This window comes from Lissotriton vulgaris, chromosome 9 (assembly GCF_964263255.1).
Source record: "Lissotriton vulgaris chromosome 9, aLisVul1.2, whole genome shotgun sequence".
Classification (NCBI taxonomy): domain Eukaryota; kingdom Metazoa; phylum Chordata; class Amphibia; order Caudata; family Salamandridae; genus Lissotriton; species Lissotriton vulgaris.
Window position 1 is genome coordinate 968350135 of NC_141697.1, and position 15451 is coordinate 968365585.

At 40.0% G+C, this 15451-nt stretch overlaps 1 protein-coding gene across 1 annotated transcript in view; it reads left to right on the plus strand.

Moving 5' to 3' along the window:
* DOCK3 (dedicator of cytokinesis 3) overlaps positions 1 to 15451 on the plus strand; it is a 1414611-nt gene that overhangs the window by 1254020 nt on the left and 145140 nt on the right. Inside the window, exons 37-38 of the mRNA XM_086938817.1 lie at positions 9463 to 9556; positions 10237 to 10385. Coding sequence (XP_086794943.1) covers positions 9463 to 9556; positions 10237 to 10385 — 243 coding nt within the window. The remainder of the gene's footprint in view (positions 1 to 9462; positions 9557 to 10236; positions 10386 to 15451) is intronic.

Consider the following 15451-nt stretch of genomic DNA (forward strand, 5'->3'; position numbering starts at 1 on the left):
TCTTGTACATGCAGCTAGCAGAACCCACAACTAAGGTATTTTATAACTAGAGCATAACAAAGTAATTTACACCCTGCATTACAAAGGTGATCTTGGAAGCAACCTAGGTATTAGGACAAACATTTTCCATACATTGAATCATTAAAAACATTGTAAGGAAAGCTCAAATATGTAGGCATGCAGATAAAAAGAAAAAACCTTTCACTCCAAATAAAAACAAAAGAGAGACCACTGCAAGGGTATCAAAAGGAAGAGTAATGAGAGACAGTACCTTGATGATTCCTCTAAAAATTACTACTGGATATTGTTTGTGACATGGAGAAGACTGTTTTTCAGAAACGAATATCTTCCCTGGATCATCAAAAGAGGCTGCGTTTGTAGGTGTAAGTTACTCTCAACATACTTTCCATAGTGATAAATCTTCTAACAAATAGCAAAGCCATAGGATCTGATGTCTTCTTGGCAGAAGTCATTAAGGTGTTCCTTCATGAGCTAGTCAAGGATCTATTTAAAGCTGCTGGGATAACATTGTATAATGGTCACCCACCTCCCTCAAGGAAAAGATCTAAGTAATAGGCTTCCCTAAAAATAACACTTCTAAGACATATATCAGTTCTTACTTTTTCATTGCTTATTGTAATGCACCTCACAAAACCTATGCTCAAATACTTATAAACCATTTATCTATAAACAATTGCAGTTATAAATAGAAAAAGATAAGTGTGTTATCCTAGAGCGAGATCCCACAGAACACACCAGTATATCAGTTACTCTTTTAGATTGGGCTAAATCCTCATTGAAATGTCATTATGATTGGAGCAGAAAAAAATGCTATTGCGTCTTTGGGATTTGTTGTGGAGATTGTTGAGACACACGTATCTTAACAATAAATGTGTCTTGCATTAGCCTTCTACCCAGTTCATCTAGGGACAACATGTCTATAAATAGGGAAATACAAACTTGGGGCCTGATTCACATGGGTACGATTGTTTCCTATTTACAAAGGGATTTATGAGTAGTATGTGTACAAGTGCAGAGTCTCCATGCATAAATACATAGATCTTTTTATGTGCTGAGACTCCACACTCAATCAATCAATCAATCAATCAATCAATCAAAAAAGCTTTATTCAACCGTGATAATAACTGTCATAAAAGCACAAGAGCATACAATAACAATAACATTTACATATTAAAATTCATAGATTAATACAGCACTAAAATTGCAGATTCGCAATACATTAAAATTTACACTTTAAAAATAATTACAAAGTTCAGATTCCACTTCCCCTCATTAAGAATAGCATACAAGACCTCAAATGTTATACTTTTCCTTTGCTGAAGGACCTTTTTCAGGAACTTTGATACCCTCCAAGCCACATGCTCATTCTCTAATAGTTGTAGGCGAATAAACGCTGGACGGCATTGCCTAAGACCTTGCTGTTTTAAAAGTGGCAATAGCCAAACTTTCCTTAACCCCGAAAACAGCTTACAGAAAAGAGTTAAGTGAATAGTTGACTGCGTGGAGTAGGTGTCACAGGGGCAAGGGAGAAGGGGTCTTGGCCACTCATTTATTTTGGGTATGGTCACTAATCTATGAATGGTGCCCAATCTAAATCTTATCAGGAGCAACCTATCAAAACCACTGGGTACAAAATGTAGGTTCCATGCCCAAGCAGGTGAGACTTATCTGATGTTGTATAACAGTAGGTGTAGGCACTGCTACTCTTAGGGAGCCCAACATTTCTGGCCCTCTTTCTTCAATACTTTTCTGGGAATCCGAGACATAGAAGTGGGGTTAGTGAAATAGTCTGGGTGTCCTAGGTCATTCATGAAACAGGGGACAAACCTGAACCAGGGGATCTTTAGATCTCCCGTCCATCCCTAATGCTATCCCGCAGGACCTCTCTGTTTTTGTGGGTCTGTTCAGTGGCCCATACCCTGTGCCAAAGAAGTATTGGCTCCAACTTAATGAGGTCCGCTATATAAGGAAGACCAACCTCCTCATGGCACACTCAGAGGATGTACCGCAGGAAAGTGTTTTCCACAAGTTGTAGGAGGAGGGTGTTGGCAAAACCCCAAACCCCAGCCCCGTACATTGCAGCTGAGATACATTGTGCCTTATAGATTTGCAAAAGTTCCCCCAGGCAGCTTCCTACCCAACTTCTTCGCAAAGGTAGCAAGGGTACTAGTTGATCTGCTAAATATAAGATTTTTCATAGCAATGGTGCATGTCCAAGTATCATTCTGATCGAAAAGGACACCAAGATACGTGAAAGTACTAGTTGACGCTAGCTTCCTACCATCCAAATGTATGTCCCTACCCATCTCCCTCCGAGCCCCTTGGCCACAGCTCATGATGAAGGTCTTTGAGATGTTGATACTTAGACCCAGATCAAGCATAAACATTTTGAAACTATCTAAAACTCCTTCGAGTGCGTGCCATTAAAACTGAGTCTGCGTATAGGAGGGCCGGTAAAGGCCGCCCACCTGCGTGGGGAAAATCTTGACCGCTCTTTGGCAGTGCATCAGCCATCCAATTAATGTATAGATTAAAAAAGGAAAGGGGCCAGGACACAGCCCTGCCTGACCCCCCTCCTTATGGGGAATGCTTCTGTGCACTGTCCATCTACCCCATAATGAACACTGGCAGAAGCCCCATCATATAGGCCCTGCAAGAAAGCAATAATATTAGGGTCCAGCCCTAAGCCTGCAAGGATCTCCCATAACCTACCATGTATTACAGAGTCAAACGCTGCCGTAAGGTCAACGAAGACTAAATAAAGTCTTCCTTTTTTGCCTCTAGTATTTTTCCCTATGATGATAGCCAGGTTTACACTGTGTTCAATAGTGCTGAGTGCTTCACGAAAACCGTACTGTAAATCTGACAGGACCTGGTTTTCTACCGCCCAATCCTGCAAATGTTCCAGGACAACGCGTCCTGCCACCTTCACCATTGAATCAAGGAGGGAAATCGGTCTTTAACAACCGGGATCTTGACGGTTTCCCTTCTTGAAGATCGGGATAATGATGGACTCCACCCAGGTCTTTGGAAATGTGGTGCAGGCGCTAGCATCAAAAAATTGAGTTAAATGGGGACCCCATAAAAGTGTATTAGACTTAAATAGGTCAACAAGGACCCTGTTGGGGGCCTTGCCTTCATTGCTCCGGGCAAGGGGTATGTCTATTTTGTCCAACGTTATTTGGAGCTTACCTTGATTACATTGCTCAGAATAGGCACCCAGGGATTGCTCGTCAGGAAAGACAGGTCCGTTATACACTCTAGAGAAGTGACTGACCCAGACATTTTCTGGTATCGCAATCTCGATAGAGGGGTCTTCTCCCCCCCCACAGGGGATGGGCCCTTAGCACCTTTCACACTCCACACTCATAAAGATACTACTTCTAAATCCATGTGTAAATAGCAATCAATAATAAACTTACACAAAAGAGTTCTACCCCATGTATCTGTTACTAACTGAAAGCGAGAGAAAGTTATCAAAGGCATGTTCTGCACAAACAATGATGCAGAACTTCTTCATTGCACAAATGGTGTTGGAAGTTGCAACCTAAATGCAGAATAAGTCCTAGGGGCTGGTTAAGACATTAGGTACAAAAGAATCATCACTTTTACTGCCAACAAGCTAATCGCTCTAAAAGCGCGATTGTTAAATTCATGCTGTTTGAAAAGGAACCTGAATGTAACAAGAATCATACTGTCCAGGTATTAAAATTATTAGTGAGCAGAATCATAATTGTAAAAACATTTAAAAAGGACTGCCCATCTTCACTCAATAATAGTATAATTTGTCTCTACCATTGATTGACTGGTTTAGCTGTTGAAGATGGACGCTTTCACCTTTTATTTTTGTTCTCTTTGGTGCTTCCCAACAGATATCAATTCAGTTATTTTTTAATCCTCCATGATACATTCTCTAATTACTTACAACACATTAATACAGCTTTGATTTGTGAAAGGAGGCCGGCCTATGGCATAATTCAAATTTAAACCACGTAGCCTTGATTACAAATGCCTCAGTAAACGTTGTAGTACTTACCACAGCTGGTGAATACCAATATCAGGGGTGAGATATGTACTGGGTGCAGTACATACCTTCTATTAGAAGTTTATGGAGGGAAAATTGAGAATTTTATGTGGAATCAGTGTTTACCTCTCTAAATTCCACAAGTATCAGATTTTTTCAGCTTACTTTCCACAGTCAAATTTGACAAGTTTGACCTACCGATATCTCACAGGGCCCGATTCACAGAACTAATTTAAGACAAAATCCTAAACTTACTATCATTTGGATATTCACAGAAGGCACTTACTCATTTCGGTATTCACAGAAGGCACTTACTCATTTCGGTATTCACAGAAGTTAGGAGTTCTAACTTTAGGACTCCTAAATGCCTTCTGTGAATACCGAAAGTCTTAAAATTAGGATTTTTCTCAATTTAGTAGTAGACTAAAGACTAAAATTCTAATTTATTTATTATGATAACGGAACTCAAAAGAGATCCACATAAGAATTCATAAAGTCATACAACAAAATTCCATAAAAAGTACAAAGAAAATATACATAGTATTAAGTAATCAATATAATGTTAAAAAGCATTTAAAGAAATAAAATAATTTAAAACAAAACATTTCATCGGGGGGATTAAGCATTGCTTCAATGAAATCATAAGCAGTACGAATGCCCCGTTGGAGGCACATAGGTCTTAGCCATTTACGTCTAAATGCCATAAGGGCCGGACAAACGAAAACAACATGGTACATATCCTGGGTATTAAGGTTACAATGATTACAGATATCTGAACTACCATACCATTTGGACAGAAGGCAATTTAACGGGAGCAAATTATACCTTAACAGCAGCATAAATCGCCTAATTCCATGAGGAAGATTCCAGCATATGTATGGTTGGGGAGTTTTTATTTTACAAAATTTACCAATAGGGAACATTCCACTCACCGCTTTACTGGTCCCACTATCAACTCTAAAGCTCAGCTCCCAAGCGGCAGATTTTAAAGATAGCTTCAGTTGAGTGTCAGATAATGTGAAAAGACTTTGTTCGTCTAGCTGTAGTAGCGCAACAGCCTGTCGGAAATTCCTCACAATGGAGGAATGAGCGTTAAAGGAACCCAACAACTCATTTTTTATTAGGTATCTCAATGTGCCAGGCATTCCTCTTGCAATGTTATAGACCCAACGCACCACACTCGCAGATGCCTGAGCCCGAGAGCTGCGCAATCCAAATTCTCGTCTTAAAGAGGAGGTAGAATTTGCGGTACTGACAGAGGCTAAAGTGCGTGATATTTTTCCTTCAGTAGAATCTAAAAAATTCCAGCATGCCATGTCCACTATTTCTAATCCATAGATTAGGGATGCAGGGATTTTTGCTCGGAAAACCTCGAGCAATATGGAAAAATGCCTTCTGCCAGTCACTTTGTAGAGGGAAATAAGACTCTTCCCTTGAACAAGGGCTTTTCTGTTGTTATTCTCCGTGTGGGCTTTTTCACTAAGATTGTTCATGACAATCTTACCAAGGAAGGGATAAGATTTCACTACTTCCAATCTTTCACCCCCAATGGACCAGTAGTAATTTTCATATTTGGAATTTCTCTTTCTCTGAAAGCACATTATTTTACTCTTTGAGATATTGATTTTTAAAAAGTGAGCCTTAGCGTAGGAGGACAGGGCTTGTAAGCGGTTATTCAAACCTTTTGGGGTGAGGTCCAAGATTAAGATATCATCTGCGTACATTAAGCACGCTATTGGAGCTCTCCCCAAAAGTGGAGCAATACCATTACTGGTTGATAAAATAGCTTTGGGGAGGTCGGCGATATATAGGGAGAATAACAGGGGAGCCAATAGACAGCCCTGTTTCAGACCATTATCTGTGGGTATAACCCTAGACAGTCCTCGCTCGCCACCCATTAAAACTCTGCACCAAGTATCTGTATGTAGTGCGATAACTAATTTTAATAAACTAGATGGTATCTCTAATTTGGTTAACTTACTCCACAGCAGGGGCCTATCCACTTTATCAAAAGCCGTAGAGAAGTCAATGAAAGCCCCAAATACACCCCCTCTACGAACTGAAACATATTTTTCCACCAGGATTTGAAGAGCAGTAAGATTATCCAAAGTACCATGCTGTTTCCTAAATCCAGTCTGTTCCAACGGGAGTATTGCAGATTTCGTTACCCAATCATTTAAACTATTCAATAAACATTTAGAAAAAACTTTGCCTATGGCATCTAAGAGGGCTATTTGTCTATAATTTTGAGGTAAGTCTCTAGCCCCCTTTTTATGGAGCGGGATTAGTAAACTCCCCTTCCAAGAATGTGGAACCCTGCCATTAATAAAGCAAAGTTTAAAGACTGGGTATAAGATTTTTCCCCATAACGTGCTATAGGATTTTAGCACAGAAATTGGGATTTCATCTGGGCCTAGTGCACCAGATGAGCGTAAAGCTTTGATTGCTGCAACTATTTCTAATTCAGAAGGAGGGTCATATGGGGTTGAATCCTCCTGCAGTTTATCAGGACAGAACTTCTCATCATTGCTATTATATAATTGTTGTATAAAATCAACCCATGTCTGCTCGTTAATGGATATAGGAGAGGGTCTGGATCGCACCCCACATCCTTCTCCAATTAATGACCAGAAAGACTTTACCTGCCCATTCTTAGATGCCTCATGAAGCTTAACCCAGAGAGCATCTTCTTTCTCCCGTTTTAATCTAACCTTTAACCTATTTCTTCTTCTTCTCAGAAGAGAAATTCTCTGCCTACGTTCAGGAATTAAGGAAAGATATTGAGCCCTGACTAATTTATTTATTTCTTTATTTAGGTAACGAAGGTCAGGAGGGATTTTAGGAATTGGCTTTCTTGATTGTGGCTTTCGAACTTTAGTTTTTAAAGTTTGTAAAAGAGACGCAAAATAAAATAGCTCTCTACCTTCCCATGAACTTAAATTCTCAGCTGTGTGTTCTAATATATTAGACAAACTTCTAATGGACCCTAAATTCCAATTTAGTAGTAGTAAAGTTAGGACTCCTAACTTTAGGACTCCTAAATGCCTTCTGTGAATATGGAAAGTCTTAAAATTAGGATTTTTCTCAACTTTACTAATACTAATCTGAGAAAAATCCTAATTTGAAGACTTTCAGTATTCATAGAAGGCATTTAGGAGTCCTAAATTTTGGAGTCCTAACTTTACTACTACTAAATTGAGAAAAATCCTAACTTTAAGACTTTCGGTATTCACAGAAGGCATTTAGGAGTCCTAAAGTTAGGAGTCCTAACTTTACTACTACTAAACTGAGAAAAATCCTAACTTTTAGACTTTCGGTGTTCACAGAAGGCATTTAGGAGTCCTAAAGTTAGGACTCCTAACTTCTGTGAATACCGAAATGAGTAAGTGTCTTCTGTGAATATCAAAATGAGTAAGTGCCTTCTGTGAATATCAAAATGGTAGTAAGTTTAGGATTTTGTCTTAAGTTAGCTCTGTGAATCGGGCCCTCAGGGTTCAATCTTTAACGCATATCTTGCAGCTCACACCCCTGCTACATATGTTGTTATAAACAAGTCTCAGAATTTCCCATCATAATCATAATTAGGACATTATTCTTCTGTTAAAAGAAACAAAAGAGTTAATTTCCCCCCTTCTCATATGCTTCGATTATGAGTAGGCATAGTGGTATTTACCCCATGTCCAGGTAAATAGCGCATGAATTTACTGACAAGTCTGATCATGATTTTAAAAAAACATATGCATTTATCTTGTGTGCTAATATCACATGACTGCAGTCTTCGTGATTTGATAATCTTATGAGCTATTTATCACATATGACATTTACAGCATGCGAAAAATAACGCATGCAATAAATAAGATTCAAGTACGATAATTATTTGAAAACCAGTGGGAAATACCACCTACAAATACCCCCAGTCAAAAACAGGTCGTGAAAGTTTCAAAAGTGTAGAGAATAAAGGAAAACATAGGAACCAACGCCAGAAAACCTAAGCACAACACAGAAATGCACAAAAACACAATAAATACAGTGTTTGAGCTTTAAAAACATTCCCACATACCTGTATACAGGACCAGACCTACATAAACAGAAAGGTGAGGCACTCACAGGTTAATTGCAACAGATCACACTTCCATTCTGCGATACACCATCATTCATACAGTCATACTAGGCTACTACCTCATGCTATACCAGATCCATGTTCTGCTACAACAGGCACTGCAGCATGCATGAGGATGGAAAGTAGGCCATCCAGCCATGACCTCAAATGTTGCAGCAATGCAAAATGGCAGTTTAAGGCTTGGTCTTCTAAGCGTGAGTCAGCCAGAGATCCTGAGGACATACAAGGTCAATATGGGCACTGGTGAAAACATACTAGTATCATGAAGGGATCACCTGAAGCCCAAGAGAGAGCACCACACTGCCATTCACCTACAGAAAATGCTAGCAGCAATAGGATTCTTTGCAACAGGTACCACGCAATGTGCAGTAGGGGTTGTGTATGACTTCAGATCATGGAACCTCTTTTTGACGTCCTCAGCATCACATAGATATGTTAATACTGTATTCATTTATTCCATTGTGCCCATTGATAGGTGCGCTCTGATTTTTGATGGAGTCTTTAGCATGAGCAAGGCCTTGTATTACCACCGCCAGCTCATGACCCCCAAACCCTAAATTGGCAGGTTTCTGCTTTTGATGACTGAGTAATGTCAAATGATGGTCATGGATTCTGTTTTTCAAATTTGTGGCACTTTTGACTGCACAAAATGGCTGCCTGAACTCTCCTACCCAAGAAGTAGGAGGTTTAGGTGTGCTTTGGAGGTGTACTAAGCTCCTTGTGTGGATTGCTTTTTTCTATTTCTGCTGTCTAGGAGTTATTTTGGTCATACAGGGGCCTTCCATGCCTGAAAATGAGCACTTCCTCATATGCTATTTATAGTGTACAGTACTCTTACTGCACCCAGATTGTGGCACACATTCAATATTTAACACGTAGAATATTGCTTGGTCAGTTATTGTTGCATGTGTTAAACATCGATTCTGGGGGAACATAAAAAACTGAAAGTCAGCTTTATTTACTGTGCATGTCATTTGTCGTACCCCACACAATCGGTATGTATCAGCTGTTGGATTTTGGCAGTTTTTCCACCAAACTCATAATCCAGGGTATATAGTCTTACTCTCCCAGCTTAAAGGAACTCCTTTCTTTATCTAATTTGAATTGGTGCATTAGATCATAAGCCCCTTTCTTGTTAAAACTGTTATTGATTTGTTTTATTTTGTAAACATTGTTAAAAGCCTTTGAGTAAAAAGATGTCTAAATTAAGGAATAGATGAGCTAAATGAACCGATTAGTGGCCCTGACCCCGACTATAATGTAGTTACTATACATTTTTTCAACTTTCTATTCACAGAATTTTTATAAATCAGAAATTAATAAGGAGGAGATGTACATCCGCTACATTCATAAACTTTGTGATATGCACCTTCAAGCTGAGAATTACACTGGTGAGTATCTGTGCATACTATGTGATGGGAATGTAAACCTTAAGAAGTAAAATGCTGGTATTTAGATTTTCTCATTGTTACAAAGTTGCACAAATTCAGATTTACCCTATTTCTCTGACCAGCACACACTTCTCACCCCTCATTAAGACTTTCACCAGTGGGTTATTGTGGTGAACATGTACCATATCTGTAAATATAGACTGGAACAAAGCAAGAGAATGACCAGGGATCATCAATTGTTAAATCATTGTGGGATAATTCTTAGTAAGTACCTTTTGGATTCACACATACAGAAAGAAATACTCAACAGCATTCACCTACATGCTAAAAAACCCTCCGATGATCGTCTCTAATGAGCACCCACAAAAACGACAACGACGCAAGTGCTTCTTATTACTGTCATTATCTGAGTGGTATATCTATGACTGCCTAATATATGTGAATTTAATGATAGAGTTAAAACTTTTAGTGGTAGTCTTAACATCCATGAAGCAGTTTGACAAAACGTAAATTGATTTTCAATCATGCTATTCTAATAGTTTAATTATTTTTGCTATTTTGTCTGATTTTGGACTTTCTTTTGTCAGAAGATAGAAGATATATGCTAGTGATCTTGTAGAGGTTTTTAAAAAAACTGCTTAGAATTTTTACTGATAAATTTCCTCGTGCATATCCAACAGAGGCTGCATTCACTCTTCTCTTGTACTGGGAGCTGCTGCAGTGGGAGGACCGACCTCTGCGCGAGTTCCTTCACTACCAAGCACAAACAGAGTGGCAACGCAAAGAGGGTCTTTGTCGGAAGATCATCCACTACTTCAACAAGGGCAAGGTATATCAGTTCAGCAGGCAGGGATTCATATTATGTGATGGAATTCTTAATAAGCCTTGGTGTTAACTGGCAGGCATTTCTGCAGATGGCTCCTTACCAAGCTTCAGGGTCAAATAGAAGCCAGTTCTTAAAGACAAGTACATATGTCTCTGATCTCTTCATTGGTGTTGACGTAACAAAATGTCAAGGGCAAAGGATGTGTCATCCCTCACCATTTGATTCTGTTCATGACATCACTTCATTGGCATCTTGTCCATACTTATGCCTTTAACAGCCTAATATTTGCTGATGAAGGCTTAGGGAAGGCAAACAGAGAAAACTAGGGAAGTTAAAGAAGCTCTCAGAGCCCTCTATACCTTTCGCTAGTGCCACGGCCTTCTTGGTCCTTCAGACCAGGGGAAGTACGAACAAATCTAGGATAACAAAAGGGATTTGTAGGTGAAGTAGCTGCTACTCCTGGCTTCCTATAATTGACATTTAGGGATCCCATGCACATGCAAGAAGTGCTTGAGAGGGGGGAAATGTCATGTCCAGGCTTGCAATAGTCTTGTTTGTAAGCCTGGTAGAGATCAGAAAAATAAAGCTATTTTGGTATTTTTTCTTTTAAAGTGCTAAGCAATCTACCGGTAGGAAATCATTGAAAAATTATAGTCCAATGATCACATTTCAGAAATGCCATACCTAAAGGTTTCTTCCAACAGTAGTAAGTTGCTCAAGCAAATTCTCAGGCCATGCACCATAGATCTCTCTTGATGTTGACACCATGTAGAGACACAAGATTTTGGAGTCTTGAGCAAGATATTTCTCATAGTGCTCAAAGAAGAAGTTCCTTGATGCTTTCAGCAATGGCAGGACCTAGCTATGAGCTGTTGGTCAGGCCAGTAGCCTCTTCATCTTAGCAAACTGCATGGCCAACTCCCTATAACTTGGTGCCAATTCAGGCATCATGGCAAGTAGACCAAATAATTTTCAAACAGTAAATAGTAAGGGTCAAAGGCTAGGGATTGATTTTTAATCCACTGTTAAATTGTCTAAACTTACTGTACAGTGGGCATGCTGACGCAAGTACAGAGAACACTTTTCCCCTTTGCAGTGAATTTATGATCCTAACGAATCTGGTAGATGAGTAAGATCTGTATTGATGAGATACGTGATTATTGTTGGCACTTGCATCTGAGAGCACATGCTTCTATGCACACTTAGAAATATAGATTCCTCAGAAGTTGTCTTTTTTGCCAATATCAGTGTACATTTTAAATTAAGGTGTGCAGGTGTCTTATTTAGAATAAGAACTAAAGCTTGCCAGCTATCTCTCCCATCATTAATGTGGATAGGATATTAAAGTCTGAATAATCCAAACAGATTCCGTAGATAGGTGCATCATACAATTGTAATATTGACAAACTGACCTGCTGAAAATGAATCATTAGAGATAAATAACAGCTTTGTAAAAACGACATCCCCTTGAGAAGCATCATGGCCCTAAAACATATTTTGGTTCCGCCTCAAAATCGCCACAAACATTCCTGCTACTGCAGCAGGAGAGGGCGGCAAACAAGGTTCGGGTCCTTTCTCTGACTGGCTTAGACCACTCCTCTATACCACACAAATAAAGTAGCCAATCAGGTTTTACTTATTTCAAATTTAATGCCACTCAGCCCACAAGTACTGAGCGGTCAACGTTTTATTTTTGGTTTTTTTCCCTTTTCTTGAATTTTTGATATATTTTCTTTTTGTGTATCATAGGAAAAGGCAGTTTGTCAAACAATAAAGAATGCATTCAGAAAACAATGTGCGCAATATATACATGTGTTCAATATGTACATCATCAATACTAAATTTCAAAAACACCAAAAATACATCACAAAAAATAAATGAATTACATTGATAAAATGCCTAACATTTAGTATTTAGAGTAGGCACCAGTCCTTCAAATTATAGAACAGAAGACGGGCGGACAACACAGTTTATAAAGAATGCCTGCCAGTCTTGCTATGCCAGAGATTGGATGTTTGTATGGTTGTACTGCTAGGGACAGAGAGCGTGGTATTGTTTGTATAACCAGAAGCACCCTTCCTCTTTATCCCTGGCTCAGGGTCCTTTGTCGCACCTCCTGTGTTGTCTTCCCAATGTACACTTTGTCACAAGGACATTTGATGGCATATATTGCATTTTTGGTTTTACAATTAGTGTGCTCCTCGTGTCGCCAAAATTTAGTTCCATCGGTAAACAGTGACCCTTCCATCGTAAGATTGCAGACCGAGCAGGTACCGCACTTGCAATGTCCCTGCACAGGATTCATACCGAAGATGGTGCTCTGGGTGTCTTTTTTCTTTTGCGGACGTTTAGATGTGATCAGCTGACACCCAGAGCACCATCTTCGGTATGAATCCTGAGTGGTTGTATAGGAGGTGCGACAAAGGATTATACAACATTGTTCCCGCATTAACAATAAAGTTCTGACAGTGCCACTAGTGTCTCATTTCTTACAGAACAATCACCATGCCCACGACCTGAGATGGACAGTGTTGTCAGTTATCAAAGGCGGCAGTGGAGATCCTGAAATACGCCTTTCGCAAACAGAAGCGTATTTAATACTAAAATTCGACACTGCCACATCAGGGCTCAATGAACTGTCTGAAGTAAGCAATTTATAATGCAAGAGCCCTTGTCTTGCATTGTGAGCCATTCTTGATCAAAATGTCTGTGAACGTTTTCCGCTTGCCCGTTTCTGCCGTGTAGGGCACCCCTCCTTCATGTGGTAAGACCCTCTCAAGCACACACGACTCACCAGTAGCAATTTGACTATGACAATTTCTGCTTGCCCGTGCCTGCCGTGCAGGGTGGCCCTCCTTCATGTGGTAGGACCCCCCCAAGCACACACGCCTCACTAGCAGACATGGCAACTGGGCTCATTTCTCTGTCCACGGCCAGGCCTTCCAAATACATACATGTTTAATCAGAAGTGATTGGGTTAACATGATTCGTGTCTCATAGGAGCACAAATAGTATCTAAAAGACGACTTTTCCTAGTGCCCAGATATGCCCAGTCACTATGGCCTTTTTCTAACCGGCCTGTGCAGCCTTACATGCTTACAGCACTACGTGTACCAGCATCCTTAGCGCTCGGTCACACCTTACCAACATGGCCACTTTAAATCATCCAATCTGGCTCGCGGCGCCTCCACGCCACTTGCCGAATGATTGATTGAGGAGAAGGAAGCTTGCCGCAAGAGTAAGTACACGCTTCGGAGTTTATTACTCTGTGTGCCGCTTTGATATTTAACGCTCCCGTTCGCGCCCCATTGCGCTGACCTTGAATTCTCCTCATTGCATTTCCAGTTAGTTCTAACAGAACTCGAACTGCTTGACTGCACAGCCATATCAAATTGTACCGCGGCGATCCGCCTGAAGAACAGGTAGGAGTTTCCGACGTTTTCTGTAAATAGAACAGCACCAGACTCAGACAAACACAGTTCTAAACGTTTTCATCTGTTCCTTTGCAGACATTACGTTCCATGCGAAGTATACCTTTCTAAATAAATGCCTTGAGTGCCACACAAGGTCAGGTAGGACCATCTCCTTGCCAGTTCTGGCCACTCGTGAGACCATTCGTTTATTTCAGTTACAGGCTATCACTCATTCACATGCCTGTTCCCTTGCAGATAATGTGTGCTTTGTGAGGCTGCTGCCCCATTCATCGAGACCATGAATTCTACATCCAGGTATTTTAACATACCGGTTTTAGAGTCTAGTATTACACCATTATGTGTTTGCTACCAATACTTACACCAGATTTCATTATAATTGTTCACAGCTACGGCCTCATCCAGTCCACGTCCTGAGGAGAACCCCGAATCGCCTTGTGGTTCAAAACGCGTTGACCCCGAGCAAGGGGTAAAGAGGAAGGGTGCCTCTAGGGATATAAACAATACCACTCTCTCTGTCCCTACTAGTGCAACCATACAAATATCCAATCTCTGGCTCAGTAAGACTGGCTGGCAGTTTTCATGAACTTTGTTGTCCGCCCGTCTTCTGTTCTATAATCTGAAGGACTGGTGCCTACTTTGAAAATTGATGTTAGGCATTATATTAATGTAATTCATTTATTTTTTGTGATGTATTTTTGGTGTGTTTGAAATTTAGTATTGATGATGTACATATTGAACAAGTGTATATATTGCGCACATTGTTTTTTTAATGTATTCCTTATTGTTTGATAAACTGTCTTTTTCTATGATACACAAAAAGAAAATATAAAAAATCCAAGAATAGGAAAAACAAAAATAAAAGTTTGACCGCTCAGTACTTGCAGGCTGAATGTGATCAAATTTGAAATAAGCAAAACCTGATTGGCTTACTTGTTTGTTTGGTATATTTGAGTGGTCCAAGCCAGTCAGAGACAGGACCCGAACCTTCCTTGCTGCCCTGATCGTAATGGTCACGGCAGTGGTGGCAGCCCATCTCTGCAGAAATCTATACAAAGATGGAGAATAATGTGCTTGGACAACAGATGTTGGACACAATTACCTGACTGAAGTGTGAGATGGATCTCACATGAAGAGGTTGTTGTATGTTGAAGAACACGACTAAAAGCAGGATGCGAATACTGAGTCAACATTTTGTACTCTGCCAATATAATACAGATGCATTCATCATAAGAAATACATTTTTTGTATTGTAAGTATTTAGCTACTCTATAACTGCATATTAGTTACTGCTTTGTAGCTCTATGCTTGTCTCAGTCTCCATATGTCTGTGCGCATATGCAGTGAAAGGGATTATTTGATCATTGACCCTGCTTACAATATTTCTTACACTGCACCTGTTTCTCCTGCCTCCTTGTTTATCCAATGCCTGTTTCCAGACTCCTGTGGTGATATTATTTTTCTAACACCTGCCAGTGATCCCATTCTTAAAATTGCGCTTCCTCTGGGCTTAGGCATGCCTTGGTGTCCATCTGTATTCTCTCTATGTCATCTGCCTAGCTCCAGAAAAGTGTTTCATGCCACCTGCAGTGGATGCGTCCCAGAGTGTCTGTCGATTACTATTTATTACAAGTCTAT